The sequence below is a fragment of the Thalassophryne amazonica genome, chromosome 6, assembly GCF_902500255.1.
Source record: "Thalassophryne amazonica chromosome 6, fThaAma1.1, whole genome shotgun sequence".
In the NCBI taxonomy this organism is placed as follows: domain Eukaryota; kingdom Metazoa; phylum Chordata; class Actinopteri; order Batrachoidiformes; family Batrachoididae; genus Thalassophryne; species Thalassophryne amazonica.
This window is the reverse complement of record NC_047108.1, coordinates 16,935,383-16,951,810: the sequence shown is the minus strand read 5'-3', so window position 1 is coordinate 16,951,810 and position 16,428 is coordinate 16,935,383. Positions and strand designations below refer to the sequence as shown.

Here is a 16,428-nt window from a genome sequence, read left to right as displayed (position 1 = left end):
CAATTAGCAACTCTCCATAGCCACAACTACGAAAGTAGTAGGTATATACACTTAACAAAAATATAAATGCAACACTTTTGTTTTTGTTCCCATTTTACATGAGCTGAACTCAAAGATCGAAAACATTTTCTGTATACACAAAAAACCTGTTTCTCTCAAATATTGTTCACAAATCTGTCTAAATCTGTGTTAGTGAGCTCTTCTCCTTTGCTGAGATAATCCATCCCGCCTCACAGGTGTGGCATATCAAGATGCTGATGAGACAGCATGATGACTGCACAGGTGTGCCTTAGGCTGGCCACAATAAGAGGCCACTTTGAAATGTGCAGTTTTATCACACAGCACAATGCCACAGATGTTGCACATTTTGAGGGCGCGTACAATTGGCCTGCTGACTGCAGGAATGTCCACCAGAGCTGTTGCCCATGAATTGAATGTTCATTTCTCTACAATAAACTGTCTCCAAATGCATTTCAGAGAATTTGACAGTACATCCAACCAGCCTCACAACCGCAGATCACGTGTAATCACACCAGCCCAGGACCTCCACATCCAGCATGTTCACCTCCAAGATGGTCTAAGACCAGCCACCCGGACAGCTGCTGCAACAATCAATTTGCAGAACCAAAGAATTTTCATGAAAAATGGGAGCAAAAACAAAAGTGCTGTGATATATATATATGTATACATACATACATACACACATACAGTGGATGGCAAAAGTATTCAGCCCTTTGGTATTTAAAGCATTTTAATTTATTTATGGCATTTCAAATACAAAAAGTAAATCAGGCTTCTAAATATACTAATTTCTAAAATTATCTTCCTTAGACTCAAACTGAAAGTAAATCTCTACAACTTTATATAAATTAATTAAAAATATGAAAGCCAAGATGATGGGTTGCATAAGTAATCGGCCCTTTTGGTATAATACCTGTAAATAATCAGTTTTATTGCCAGTTTTCTTTCGATGAGTCAGCGGATGGATACATGAACATTTCCAACTCACTGAATATGTCTCGGACATATTTACATCAGTTATGAAGAAAAACAAACAGTGTGGCACTCTGTGGTAAATCTGTGTGGAGTAGACAGTTTTCAAAAACTGAGTGACTGTGCAAGAAGAAGAGTGGGGAAAGCCACCAAGACACCCAGACAACCCAGAAGAAGTTACAGGCTTCTGTGGCTGTGATTTGACATTGTACATTGTGTGTGTTTTGCATTTTATATCTCCCATTATACAGCTTCATGATGAGGTGGTACAGAGGAGGATTTTTTATTGAAAAGAAGACAGTGAAAGTTCAGCTACAATTTGCCAGAAGGTACATCTGAGATGCAAGCCTAGATTTGATGTTTTGGTGAAAGAAAATCTTCCTCTGTGCCACTTAATCATGAAGCTGAATAACTGGGACTTGGAAATGTTCCTGTATCCATCCCCTGACTTGTCTGAAGAAAACTGGCAATTAAACTGATTATTTACAGGTATCATATCAAAGGGGCCGATTACTTATGCAACCCATCACCTTGGCTTTTATATTTAGAAGCCCGATTTACTTTTTGTATTTGAAATGGCATAAACAAATTAAAATGTGTAAAATACCAAGGGGCTGAATACTTTTGCAAGATATATATATAATATGTGTGTGTGTGTGCTTTTATCGTCTAAAATAAATCAAATCAAACAGCAGATGAAGAAATGAAGCACATTCACTCTCTCACTCACACCTTCAGTTGATTTATTCACCAATGGACAATATTTATAAAGTCAAGTCTGGTGCCGCGTGTCACCACGTCCACGACACCGCGGAGGGTAAAAGTGTCGTTTCAACTGAAGCTTCAGACGTCATAAAGTTCAGAATTCTGAGTTTGATCCAAACGAAGCAAAAATTAAACCTTAAAGGTCAAAACGTGATAAATGTTTGATCAATAAATGTTTGTTTGTTAGTGATCAGAGAACGTTCTCATCCTAACTATTGATTGTTGATCTGTTCAGCAGCTCTGTGCGGTCAACACAGTGACATCATCACTGCACAAGAGGTCCATTCTGGAAGAGAAGGAGAAGATATCACAGTTAGATGCAGATTCTATTGGTCTGGACGCAGGATGTTCTGCAGAGAAACATGTGATAACAACAACAACATTCTTCTTCAAACTGACAGTGACTCTGCTGAGAACAACAAATACAAGCTCACTTTTATAAAACGGGACTTTCTAAAATACGACATTCTGAATGTGACCATCAAACATCTGACAAAATCTGATGAAGGACGTTACAGGTGTGAACTGGAAAGGTGGATCTCAGATGGAAAAGACGACTTTCTGATCAGAGTCACAGACGGTGAGTTTCTGCTTTCAGTCTGAAAATGTCCATGAACGTGTGAAGAGAAAGTTCTCTGACTGATGTTTTATAAATGTTTAAAATACACTGTAAAACATTATCTGGAAAATATCAGAATGACACCAAACACTGAAATGTGTTTTGAAGAGCATTGATGATTTGTTGGAGGAGGTTATTTTTTCGCCCATTTGTTTTTCTTTAAACAGCTCGAAGGCCACAACTTTTCATACCGAAGATCCATATCCTGATAGATCTGATTACATTTTCTAGGTCAAAGGTCAAAGCCAGGAAAAATCTTGGAAAACTGAAAAAATCCTGATTTTTAACATTGATCAATTTTTCAATAATTCAAAACTCTGTCAAAAAAGATCAAATTTCTTTCATATTTCAGAGTGTTAATGTAGTATAGTGTCCTTCATACCCCGTCACACTAGAGCATGAATGAGCACAAACAAATGGACATTCACATGACATTCGTGCAATTCAACCTGCAGTCGAACTGCATTCGAATTCCTCGGACAGCAGTCATCTGCCGCTTAGGAAAATATGGCACAAATGGCAAATTTGCACAGCCAGCATGAATGTAGAGAACAGACACCCTACTGTCGTGCTGTTGAATCGTCTTCCTCTGTCTCTGCTCAATGCCACAGGTGGGCTAAGAGCAGTCTTCAGTATCTTTAATATGATGCGAGCAGGACACGCAGCAGTGTGACACGGCAGGTCTTCAAATGAGTGGACCACAGCGCTCCACCTGCCGCACTCCTCAAACACGCCACCCCACCCAGACCTTGTGTGGCACATACAGCATTAGAGGAGCATTCTGCGTATTCCTGCTGCATTATGCTGGTTTTGACAACCGAATGGTCCCCTCTAAAAATCGGTCCGCCCTTCCTTCACTGCGCATGCATCATTTTGGACCACAGCAGCATTATTTCTGAGCGTCAGCAGTGATACGCCGATTATCGCCTCGTTTCTGCTTCAAACTGCCTCCAGTCATCATCGATCTCAGCGACAAGGTTTTGTACAACAAACATTTCCACATAAATTCAGCATTATTTCATAATAAAAGACAGAGGAAGTGATCAGAGCGCTGTGCATACGTGATTTCAAAGCATCAGTAGCGACTTACCGCTTATCACCTCATTTCTGCTTAAAACTGCCTTTAGAATGATTTAAGAGGTTTTACTTTGTCATCTGATCATTAATAATCACATTATTCCTTTTGATCCCTTTGGGTGTAGCGAATCAGACTCAGATGTGGTGCTGTGGTCCCAAATGACGTATGCACAGTGGAGGCAAGGTGGACTGATTTTTAGGGGGGACCGTTCGGTCGGCACACCTGCATTGTGGGGTTTCGCGCTGTGTTGTTTTTATTCTTTGTCTTTTTTATTTTATTCTGTTTTTATTTTTTTCTTGGGGGAAGGTTTATGTCCACATTCGACCTGCACTCTGGATAGTCGACCTGGATTCGGGGGCTGCTGCACTCTGAATTGCGCGACTCATTTGAGCCGGCTTTGTACCACACTCTGGGTATTTGTACAACATTTGTACACGACTGTACGAATGTCTGTCCCGTACGAATGCAGCTCGAATTCTATTTGTTTTTCTAATTCGTGTGAGTCATACAGCATTCATGTTCCAGTGTGATGGGGCCTGACTCGACTGACAGAGATTACAGATTTTGTGGCCATTTGCTGCTCCATCCCACTTTGGATGGCGCAGCTCTCATTTCTAGAAATCTGGCCAATTCTCTTAAATCCTCCAAACCGTGACTATCCAGGGCTGGGACCAGGAAGCAGAGTTGTAGTCTTACACACCTCTCTGCAGCTTCTCTCCCCCTGCCATCCCCTCATTACCCCATCCCCGTAGAGACGGTGCCTGCTCCCAGACCACCAATAACCAGTAAAAATCTATTTAAGCATAAAAATTCAAAAAGAAAAACTAATATAGCACCTTCAACTGCACCACAGACTAAAACAGTTAAATGTGGTCTATTAAACATTAGGTCTCTCTCTTCTAAGTCCCTGTTAGTAAATAATATAATAATTGATCAACATATTGATTTATTCTGCCTCACAGAAACCTGGTTACAGCAGGATGAATATGTTAGTTTAAATGAGTCAACACCCCCGAGTCACATTAACTGTCAGAATGCTCGTAGCACGGGCCGAGGCGGAGGATTAGCAGCAATCTTCCATTCCAGCTTATTAATTAATCAAAAACCCAGACAGAGCTTTAATTCATTTGAAAGCTTGACTCTTAGTCTTGTCCATCCAAATTGGAAGTCCCAAAAACCAGTTTTATTTGTTATTATCTATCGTTCACCTGGTCGTTACTGTGAGTTTCTCTGTGAATTTTCAGACCTTTTGTCTGACTTAGTGCTTAGCTCAGATAAGATAATTATAGTGGGCAATTTTAACATCCACACAGATGCTGAGAATGACAGCCTCAACACTGCATTTAATCTATTATTAGACTCTATTGGCTTTGCTCAAAATGTAAATGAGTCCACCCACCACTTAATCATATCTTAGATCTTGTTCTGACTTATGGTATGGAAATAGAAGACTTAACAGTATTCCCTGAAAACTCCCTTCTGTCTGATCATTTCTTAATAACATTTACATTTACTCTGATGGACTACCCAACAGTAGGGAATAAGTTTCATTACACTAGAAGTCTTTCAGAAAGCGCTGTAACTAGGTTTAAGGATATGATTCCTTCTTTATGTTCTCTAATGCCATATACCAACACAGTGCAAAGTAGCTACCTAAACTCTGTAAGTGAGATAGAGTATCTCGTCAATAGTTTTACATCCTCATTGAAGACAACTTTGGATGCTGTAGCTCCTCTGAAAAAGAGAGCTTTAAATCAGAAGAGCCTGACTCCGTGGTATAACTCACAAACTCGTAGCTTAAAGCAGATAACCCGTAAGTTGGAGAGGAAATGGCATCTCACTAATTTAGAAGATCTTCACTTAGCCTGGAAAAAGAGTCTGTTGCTCTATAAAAAAGCCCTCCGTAAAGCTAGGACATCTTTCTACTCATCACTAATTGAAGAAAATAAGAACAACCCCAGGTTTCTTTTCAGCACTGTAGCCAGGCTGACAAAGAGTCAGAGCTCTATTGAGCTGAGTATTCCATTAACTTTAACTAGTAATGACTTCATGACTTTCTTTGCTAACAAAATTTTAACTATTAGAAAAAAAAATTACTCATAACCATCCCAAAGATGTATCGTTATCTTTGGCTGCTTTCAGTGATGCCGGTATTTGGTTAGACTCTTTCTCTCCGATTGTTCTGTCCGAGTTATTTTCATTAGTTACTTCATCCAAACCATCAACATGTTTATTAGACCCCATTCCTACCAGGCTGCTCAAGGAAGCCCTACCATTATTTAATGCTTCGATCTTAAATATGATCAATCTATCTTTATTAGTTGGCTATGTACCACAGGCTTTTAAGGTGGCAGTAATTAAACCATTACTTAAAAAGCCATCACTTGACCCAGCTATCTTAGCTAATTATAGGCCAATCTCCAACCTTCCTTTTCTCTCAAAAATTCTTGAAAGGGTAGTTGTAAAACAGCTAACTGATCATCTGCAGAGGAATGGTCTATTTGAAGAGTTTGTCAGGTTTTAGAATTCATCATAGTACAGAAACAGCATTAGTGAAGGTTACAAATGATCTTCTTATGGCCTCGGACAGTGGACTCATCTCTGTGCTTGTTCTGTTAGACCTCAGTGCTGCTTTTGATACTGTTGACCATAAAATTTTATTACAGAGATTAGAGCATGCCATAGGTATTAAAGGCACTGCGCTGCGGTGGTTTGAATCATATTTGTCTAATAGATTACAATTTGTTCATGTAAATGGGGAATCTTCTTCACAGACTAAAGTTAATTATGGAGTTCCACAAGGTTCTGTGCTAGGACCAATTTTATTCACTTTATACATGCTTCCCTTAGGCAGTATTATTAGACAGTATTGCTTAAATTTTCATTGTTACGCAGATGATACCCAGCTTTATCTATCCATGAAGCCAGAGGACACACACCAATTAGCTAAACTGCAGGATTGTCTTACAGACATAAAGACATGGATGACCTCTAATTTCCTGCTTTTAAACTCAGATAAAACTGAAGTTATTGTACTTGCCCCCACAAATCTTAGAAACATGGTGTCTAGATCCTTACTCTGGATGGCATTACCCTGACCTCTGGTAATACTGTGAGAAATCTTGGAGTCATTTTTGATCAGGATATGTCATTCAAAGCGCATATTAAACAAATATGTAGGACTGCTTTTTTGCATTTACGCAATATCTCTAAAATTAGAAAGATCTTGTCTCAGAGTGATGCTGAAAAACTAATTCATGCATTTATTTCCTCTAGGCTGGACTATTGTAATTCATTATTATCAGGTTGTCCTAAAAGTTCCCTAAAAAGCCTTCAGTTAATTCAAAATGCTGCAGCTAGAGTACTGGCGGGGACTAGAAGGAGAGAGCATATCTCACCCATATTGGCCTCTCTTCATTGGCTTCCTGTTAATTCTAGAATAGAATTTAAAATTCTTCTTCTTACTTATAAGGTTTTGAATAATCAGGTCCCATCTTATCTTAGGGACCTCGTAGTACCATATCACCCCAATAGAGCGCTTCGCTCTCAGACTGCAGGCTTACTTGTAGTTCCTAGGGTTTGTAAGAGTAGAATGGGAGACAGAGCCTTCAGCTTTCAGGCTCCTCTCCTGTGGAACCAGCTCCCAATTCAGATCAGGGAGACAGACACCCTCTCTACTTTTAAGATTAGGCTTAAAACTTTCCTTTTTGCTAAAGCTTATAGTTAGGGCTGGATCAGGTGACCCTGAACCATCCCTTAGTTATGCTGCTATAGACGTAGACTGCTGGGGGGTTCCCATGATGCACTGTTTCTTTCTCTTTTTGCTCTGTATGCACCACTCTGCATTTAATCATTAGTGATCGATCTCTGCTCCCCTCCACAGCATGTCTTTTTCCTGGTTCTCTCCCTCAGCCCCAACCAGTCCCAGCAGAAGACTGCCCCTCCCTGAGCCTGGTTCTGCTGGAGGTTTCTTCCTGTTAAAAGGGAGTTTTTCCTTCCCACTGTAGCCAAGTGCTTGCTCACAGGGGGTCGTTTTGACCGTTGGGGTTTTACATAATTATTGTATGGCCTTGCCTTACAATATAAAGCGCCTTGGGGCAACTGTTTGTTGTGATTTGGCGCTATATAAAAAAAAAAATTGATTGATTGATTGATTTCAATATAACATTGAAAACCCCATTTAATGTATATTTTACATTATATCTTAATCAAATGTGCCCCAAGCACTCTCATATTTGTAAATGAGGTGCAGACCGACACTCACTGTCACCTCACAAAGTTTGATCTGAGCTGGATCGTGTGGACATTTGAATTTAATATTGAAAACCCCATTTGATGTACAGTTTACATTATATCTCAATCAAAAGTGCCTCAATCACTCATTTTTCTGTTTTGGATTTACCTGCACCAGCAAAACTGGATGGAGGTTCTAATCTTATGCCTGTTTGTCTTCCAGTTATCAGTCAGAAACCAAGTGGCAAAAAGCAACAACACATTGTGCACAGCAGAGTTAACCAATGTTCTGTGAAAATTATCTGAAAAAGAATTCAGAAACTCAAAAAAAAAAAACCCAACAAAAAAACAAACCAAAAAAAAAAAAAAAAAAAAACCCAGACAGTGCCACAAAAAAAAAAAACTTTGATTCAAGTACACAAATTAAATACATCCATCCTCCTGACATTTGACCACATCTAATTTAGTTTCTGAAAAGTCACTTTGAACAGGACTTTAACCCCTTAACACCTATTGTCGCATATATGCGACAATATTTGACTCAAATATGCAACATACCAAATTGACCAGTATGCCTGTTGTCGCAAATTTGCAACATACAATTATTATTATTATAACATAAATTATTACCAAAAATACCAAAATTACTATTTATTTTTTGAGCAAAAGTGTAATTAATAATCTCAACATTATTTACCATCTACTTAAAGGCAAAAACACACACAAAACATTTTTTTATATACAGCTATATAAATTCAGGCGTTAAGGGGTTAACCTTGAAATTTTTTTCCAAGGTAAACTTTTGTGGAATTGGAAACTAATGTTGCCAAAGGTTTGCACTCTGTGAGCGCGGGGCTCTAGTTTTACACATACTTTAAATAAATGAACTCATTCCCATTGAACAAACGGATATCTGTTGATTTTTCGTGGACAGCAGTCGTGTGATTTTTATGACCTCAACATCTCACAGTACCAAAGCCATGATCCGGTCTCTATATGACAAAAGTAGGAGCTGTGTGCGTGTTCTCAGCATCACATCAGACCTGCTCCTGGTGGGTGTTGGACTCCAGGAGGACTGTCCCTTGTCACCAATCCTGTTTGTGATCTTCATGGAAGGGATTTCAAGGTGCAGTCAGGTTCCAGAGGGTGTCAATCAATCAATCAATCAACTTTTTTCTTATATAGCGCCAAATCACAACAAACAGTTGCCCCAAGGCGCTCCATATTGTAAGGCAAGGCCATACAATAATTATGAAAAACCCCAACAGTCAAAACGACCCCCTATGAGCAAGCACTTGGCCACAGTGGGAAGGAAAAACTCCCTTTTAACAGGAAGAAACCTCCAGCAGAACCAGGCTCAGGGAGGGGCAGTCTTCTGCTGAGACTGGTTGGGGCTGAGGGAAAGAACCAGGAAAAAGACATGCCGAGAAGGGGGGCAGAGATCGATCACTAATGATTAAATGCAGAGTGATGCATACGGAGCAAAAAGAGAAAGAAACAGTGCATCATGGGAACCCCCCCACAGTCTATGTCTAAAGCAACATAACCAAGGGATGGTCCAGGGTCACCCGATCCAGCCCTAACTATAAGCCTTAGCGAAAAGGAAAGTTTTAAGCCTAATCTTAAAAGTAGAGAGGGTATCTGTCTCCCTGATCTGAATTGGGAGCTGGTTCCACAGGAGAGGAGCCTGAAAGCTGAAGGCTCTGCCTCCCATTCTACTCTTACAAACCCTAGGAACTACAAGTAAGCCCGCAGTCTGAGAGCGAAGCGCTCTAATGGGGTAATATGGTACTACGAGGTCCCTAAGATAAGATGGGACCTGATTATTCAAAACCTTATAAGTAAGAAGAAGAATTTTAAATTCTATTCTAGAATTAACAGGAAGCCAATGAAGAGAGGCCAACACGGGTGAGATATGCTCTCTCCTGCTAGTCCCCGTCAGTACTCTAGCTGCAGCATTCTGAACCAACTGAAGGCTTTTTAGGGAACTTTTAGGACAACCTGATAATAATGAATTACAATAGTCCAGCCTAGAAGAAATAAATGCATGAATTAGTTTTTCAGCATCACTCTGAGACAAGACCTTTCTGATTTTAGAGATATTGCGTAAATGCAAAAAGGCAGTCCTACATATTTGTTTAATATGCGCTTTGAATGACATATCCTGATCAAAAATGACTCCAAGATTTCTCACAGTATTACTAGAGGTCAGGGAAATGCCATCCAGAGTAAGGATCTGGTTAGACACCATGCTTCTAAGATTTGTGGGGCCAAGTACAATAACTTCAGTTTTATCTGAGTTTAAAAGCAGGAAATTAGAGGTCATCCATGTCTTTATGTCTGTAAGACAATCCTGCAGTTTAGCTAATTGGTGTGTATCCTCTGGCTTCATGGATAGATAAAGCTGGGTATCATCTGCGTAACAATGAAAATTTAAGCAATACCGTCTAATAATACTGCCTAAGGGAAGCATGTATAAAGTGAATAAAATTGGTCCTAGCACAGAACCTTGTGGAACTCCATAATTAACTTTAGTCTGTGAAGAAGATTCCCCATTTACATGAACAAACTGTAATCTATTAGACAAATATGATTCAAACCACCGCAGCGCAGTGCCTTTAATACCTATGACATGCTCTAATCTCTGTAATAAAATTTTATGGTCAACAGTATCAAAAGCAGCACTGAGGTCCAACAGAACAAGCACAGAGATAAGTCTTCTTATGGCTTCGGACTGTCCAGTGTGATGACCTCAGAGTTACATCTCTGCTTTTTGCAGATGATGTGGTTCTGTTGGCTTCATCAGGCAGTGACCTCCGATGTGCAGTGAGGAGGTCTGAAGTCAAGTGTGAAGCAACTGGGATGAGAATCAACACCTCCAAATCTGAGACCATGGTTCTCTGTGGGAAAATGGTGGACTGTCCCCTCTGGGTCAGGGGTGAGTTACTGCCCCACGTGGAGGAGTTTAAGTATCTCAGGGTTTTGTTCACAAGTGGCAGTAAGATGGAATGTGAGATGGACAGATGGATTTGGGCCAAGTTGTGGTGAAGAAGGAGGTGAGACAGAAAATAAGGCTCTTGATTTACTAGTTGATTTATGCTCCTGAGGATACCCCCTGGTCATCTTCCAGTCATGTCCAACTGGGAGGAGACTCTCGGGAAGACCAAGGACACACTGGAGAGGTTATATTTCCCAGCTGGCTTGAGAACACCTCAGGACCCCTCGGGAAGAGTTAGAGGAGTTGGCCAAGGTAGGGAAGTGTGGGGTGAGCTGTTTTGTCTGCTGCCACCGCAACCTGGACAAGTGTCAGAAAATGAATGAATATGTATTTTATATATTTGCGTATGTGTGTCCTGTGTAGGCTATTCTCCATCCTCCTCCAGTTTCCAGGTAACACACACACACATATATAATGGTTTGCAAATCTCATCAGAGGCTCTTGTTTCTGCACTTTGTGGGAGGAACTCTGTTGCTGCCTTCCATTGGAAGCAAGCACATCCTCTGAAGGGGAAGTGAAAATACTGTTTGGAGTCTCATGTCTGGAGAAGAAAGCACGGGAGAACACCAAAGGTCTCATCTTTGGAGGACGGTGCAGTGCTGAGGGTTCATCCTGGGCCACCATATGTTTTGGTGTCGTTTGTAGTATAACAAGGCCGGATTCTTAGTAGTATCAAAACCCTCTTTGGGCCATGGACTAAGTGCCTTATGTTTTATCTCCAAGGTTTCTTATCAACCAAACAACAACTCGTATTTATTTTCAGGATTTTGATAAATTTTTGTTCCAGCTTCAACAACCCCCAAATTAACCTCAGCTGCTCGGCCTCCTTCGCCAACAGTCCAATCAACATCATTACCAGCTTTAAGCTCCACACTGCTTTCTGTGGTTCCAGAATCCTCCAAGCTTCCTGAACAGGAACACGACGAGATGACAACAACAGCTCCACCTTCAGGTACGTTTGTGTTTCAGTGTTCATTTCTGTTTATTTACACAGCGCCAAATCATTAGACCTGTGGCCAAGACCAAAAAAGGGCCCTAAAAAGGAGACATACCCCTCCCCATCTTATAACTAAATGAAACCTGTTTTTTTTTTTATGCATTTCTATGCCTACTAATAGAAAATCATGGTTGTATGATATTTAAGTGTGCACAACATGGTGAATTAACCCCTTCATTTCGGCTACATCTGAAAATTGTGAAATCAATACAGAAGCCCTATTCTATGATTTTCTGAGCTTATATGAACAAAATGGATATCTAATCCATGATATTTGTAGAAAATACACATCAGCATGATATTTGCAGTCACTTCTGTGGAAAAAGTATGATCCTGTGATACTCTTCACCCTTTGTTCCTGTACTAGGGGAGCTACGACCACTACCTTTGCACCCCATCCAGGACTAAACCAAACAACTGTTTTAGGTTCCTTAGATGATCCCAAAACACAATCAGGATGTTCCCAAAAATAAAAACTGGCCTCAAGCCAGTTATCCAAAATGGCCAACAGAATAGGGTTTTTTCACTAAAACACCTTTACACAACATATAAACAACTTAACTATCACAGAGATTCAATGGGAAGACCATTGCAGGTCACAGCAAACTCATTTGTGCCTAAACTAAATTAATTCATGGGTTTAAGATTCAAAATGGTGTCCAAAATGGCTGCCAATAGACCCTTATCATTAAAATACATAGTAGGAACAAACAATAGACTTAATAATGACAGAAATCATTGGTGTTTAAGTGAAAAAAACCCTGTTTTGGTGGCCATCTTGGATAACTGGCTTGAGGCCAGTTTTTATTTTTGGGAACATCCTGATTGTGTTTTGGGATCATCTAAGGAACCTTAAAAAGTTGGTTTGGTTTAGTCCTGGGGGGTTGCAAAGGTAGTGGTCGTAGCTCCCCTAGTTCTGTAATTTTGCATAGTTTTTGTTATATTATGCTCAGAAACAATTTGGTTTTATTTCTGTGGTTGCAGAATGGGTAGGATAGTAATGTTTCTGCTTTTGTAGAGATGTAATCTGTTCTTCTAGATAGAAAAGGGGTGATTATTTGCACTTCTGCAGAGTACAACTTGAATTATTTGCCTTTTTTACAACGCCCTCTCAAAAATGATGCAATCGATACCGCAGCCCCGATTCTAAGAAGCAACTGGCACTAGACTTCCTCCAAAACTGCATCAGAAAACAGTTTCTTCAGCTTTTTAAATCTGTCAGATCAACCCCCTACAACCCCCTAAGCTGAAAGCAGTTAGAGGCAACAGGTCAATGCATTTTTCATACCCTCAGCAGACTTTATTTAGACAATGATCGGGAACACCAACTTAGTCATCAGTGTCCTTTACCTCCTCACCTTCCAGTTGTGGCACATTTGACAGTGTTTACATTCACAAAGCTCAATCCAGTTGAGCCCAGCAAGAAGACATGGACATTTCTGCCCAGTTGCACAGTCTTTATGCAGAATAAATGTGTTAGGTCCCTCACTTCTGCTGGTGCTGATTCCTGCTTATACATGATTGGCTGTAAACATCCGTTTTCATCCTGGGACCATCCATTTCCCACTGGGTCCTTGGCAGGAGGCTTTGCATGGCGACTCTGGCACCATACAATAGTTTGGTACCTTGCTCTCAGGACATGTTGCTGAAAGGCATCCTCAGTGGGAGGAAGCATCGAAGATGCTTTGTCTGTCATCGTGGCAAATGTAATGTGGAAGCGGTTTTTCCTTTCTGACCATAAAGAAGAAAAACAAAGGTCTTGGCTGACTGCAGGTACTCCGGTGATGTATGGAATGTCTCTAAATTGGAGAGAGTGTCAGTGTTCTTAACCAAGGTGGAATAGGCCATATGCTTGCCAATATGAAATAAAGCACTTGTGCTGTCACACCCAGTCAATGCATGCATTGCTGGGAGGCACAAACAAACCCTCTGCCCTGTCTCTGTAGCCAACAGGTGTACCGGTATGTAGCGCTCATTTGTGGTCAGTTTTCCTGTATGTCCTGCATGCACATACACCTCACCAATCAGATGTCCTGTAGAATGGTAGTACAAAAGTAATACCAAAAGATCGGTATCGTCACACCTAACAACAACACGTTTGTGGCCTTGGGATACGTCGATGGCATGCAGAATCATCCTTGTGTCAGCCTCCTCATGAGTATAAAACAAGTCTTCCATTTGGGAAACACCTGACTCACTGACACACTTCAACACCTCTCCCTCTTTGAGTCCTCCTGCTATGATGATATAGCAGTCCTTGGTCAACCGTTCCTGGGCATTTTGCAGCACATACTGTATGATGAAGTCAGCAAGAGCAGCTTTGTTGCCACCTCCTTTCAAATAATGGCAGTAGTTAAACTTGTCAACTTGTCAAGTTGTGACTAGACGGCAGTATACTCAGTTTGCTCCTCTTCGCTGTCATTCATCCAGTTTAATGTAGAAGTCGAAGTTATCTGCCAAACAAGTACTATGACATCAGCATTTAGGGTTTGATTTTGACAGAGCCTCACCAGTGTTTTCAGGATGATCTCTGCCAAGTCATTGTACGTTTTGAAATAAGTCTCATTTACAGCTTGTACCCTGGACATTCCATCAATGACATGCAGTATCTCTTGCTGAGGCAATGCTAGAGGCCACTTCGGGAATTTTCTCACAATACACTTCTAGTTTCTTTGCAAGGTCTGACGTAGTTGACTTTCTCATGCTTCGCAGAGTTCCATCTTGCAACTGAAAGGAAAAAGTACAGATTACAGCTCTACAAAAGCAGAAACATGACTATTCTACCCATTCTGCAACCACAGAAATGAAACAAAAATGTTTGCGCATAATATAACAATTGTGCAAAATTACAGGAACAAAGGGTTAAGATTATCACAGGATCATACTTTTTTCCACAGAAGTGACTGCAAATATCATGCTAATGTGTATTTTCTACACATATCATGGATTAGATATCCATTTTGTTCATATAAGCTCAGAAAAATCATAGAATAGGGCTTCTGTATTGATTTCACAATTTTCAGATGTAGCTGAAATGAAGGGGTTAATTCACCATGTTGTGCACATTTAAAAATCATACAACCATGATTTTCTATTAGTAGGCGTAGAAATGCATCAAACAAAATGGGTTTCTTATAGTTATAAGATGAGGGGGGTAGACCATTTTTTTCATCCTCTGGCCACAGCTTCTATACAACATAAGTCACCTGAAGGTTCCTCACATGACGGAGGTGTAACCTGACCCAACAGTGGTCAGGAAAAACACCTCAGAGGAAGAAACCTCAAGCAAACCAGACTCAGTGGAGCGACCTTCTGCTTTAGTTGTACGACCAAAAACAAACGAATTACAACAAAGAACTGAGCAACCAAATGTAGAGTCCAGCGGTCACAGCGACCAACGGCTCAAAGGACGTCCAAACGACAAAGAGTAGAGTCCCAGCTAGGGTTGCCAGCTCCTTGAAATATAAATAAGTGACATCTTGTTGGCAAGGCTGGTCCACCCACTTGCCTTCACCTCTCCTGGCGTGATAAAATTTATTTATTTTTTTTGCCTTTTTTGTGTGTGTGAAACAATTTTTAAACTATTTGATGCGTTCTTTTTGTTTCTAAATATGGGACAATTCCTTTTTCAAGGGACAGTTGGCAACCCCTAGTCTCAGCAAATAAAGGACAACTGGTGAGTTGGTGATCAACACCAGTTCAGTCTCAGACTGTTGACTTGAATTGTTTTCATGGTGTCAGCTGGATGTTTGGTTCTCCTGTTGTATTCTTGGCAGAAATTCAACAATATGTTTGCAGTCACATCAGATCAGGAAGCTTTAAGGAACAACAACAAAAAAGGAACTTCAGCTTTTCTTTGTGTTTCCGAGACAGGCATGGATCTTTGTGTCTCCAGTGAGGCTCGAACACCAGATGTCTCACTCTCAAGTCCAATGCAGCCAAACTGGAATTCCCACTAGCCAAGCTCGTAGGAACATCTGACTTTCAGCCAACCCGTAACATTGAGGTGGTTTTGATCTCAGGCTGAATGTTGACCATTTTTCAGCTGACCAGTTGCAGTTAAGCCCATAGACTGTATCTATCCTGGACAAAGTCTGCATGATTAGGATTTATATAGAGACCTAGAACAGCCGATATGAAGTTTGTATTTGGGCATCACCATGGTGGCAGCAACGGCACAATGACGTCATTACTGCATAAAGGGGTGGGGCGTGGGTGGATCCGTGTCTGACAAAAGAAGCCTGATCAGGCCTTTATGTTTGAGGACTAACCAGCTAAGCTAACAGGCTAACCTGGGTTTGGGTGTTTATTAAGTTATATTTTTGGGGACTGTGCACTGGTTTGATTTGCTTTGTTGTGGACATTAAAAGTTATGAGCCGCTTGTTTTCTCGGTAATTGTGTATTAACAGGGCTTAAGGGATCAGGTTACCGATCGCAGCTAAAAGTGCTAATGTTGTTAGCATCAAACATTAAATTCCATAAGAATTTCACTCAGCTCAAATACAGTAAAACAGCAGGGACATCTTTGATGATCTGTGAAGATGTTTCACCACAACAGCAAGCCACATTATTCCAGGTGTTTGTAAAAAAAAAAACAAATACTCCAAACAAACAGACACAGCAACAACACAACAGCTAACAGCCACATTGAGTGGACTCCGAGTCTTGGTTGGACACGACAAGAGGCAGAGACGCTGACACTTGAAGCAACCACGCCCACAGACATGAACTTCATGTCTTAAAA

The 16,428-nt window shown here is 40.6% G+C and overlaps 1 protein-coding gene across 3 annotated transcripts in view; it reads left to right on the top strand.

Annotated features, from left to right (window-relative positions):
• Window positions 1-16,428, top strand: part of LOC117511890 (CMRF35-like molecule 5) — a 74,335-nt gene that overhangs the window by 44,982 nt on the left and 12,925 nt on the right. Inside the window, exons 2-3 of one of the 3 annotated variants that reach the window (XM_034171809.1) lie at window positions 1,997-2,338; window positions 11,474-11,638. In XM_034171809.1, the coding sequence (XP_034027700.1) occupies window positions 1,997-2,338; window positions 11,474-11,638 (507 nt within the window). Of the gene's footprint in view, window positions 1-1,993; window positions 2,339-11,473; window positions 11,639-16,428 lie in introns of all 3 variants that reach the window. The other 2 variants (XM_034171810.1, XM_034171808.1) reach the window with 2 other exon arrangements.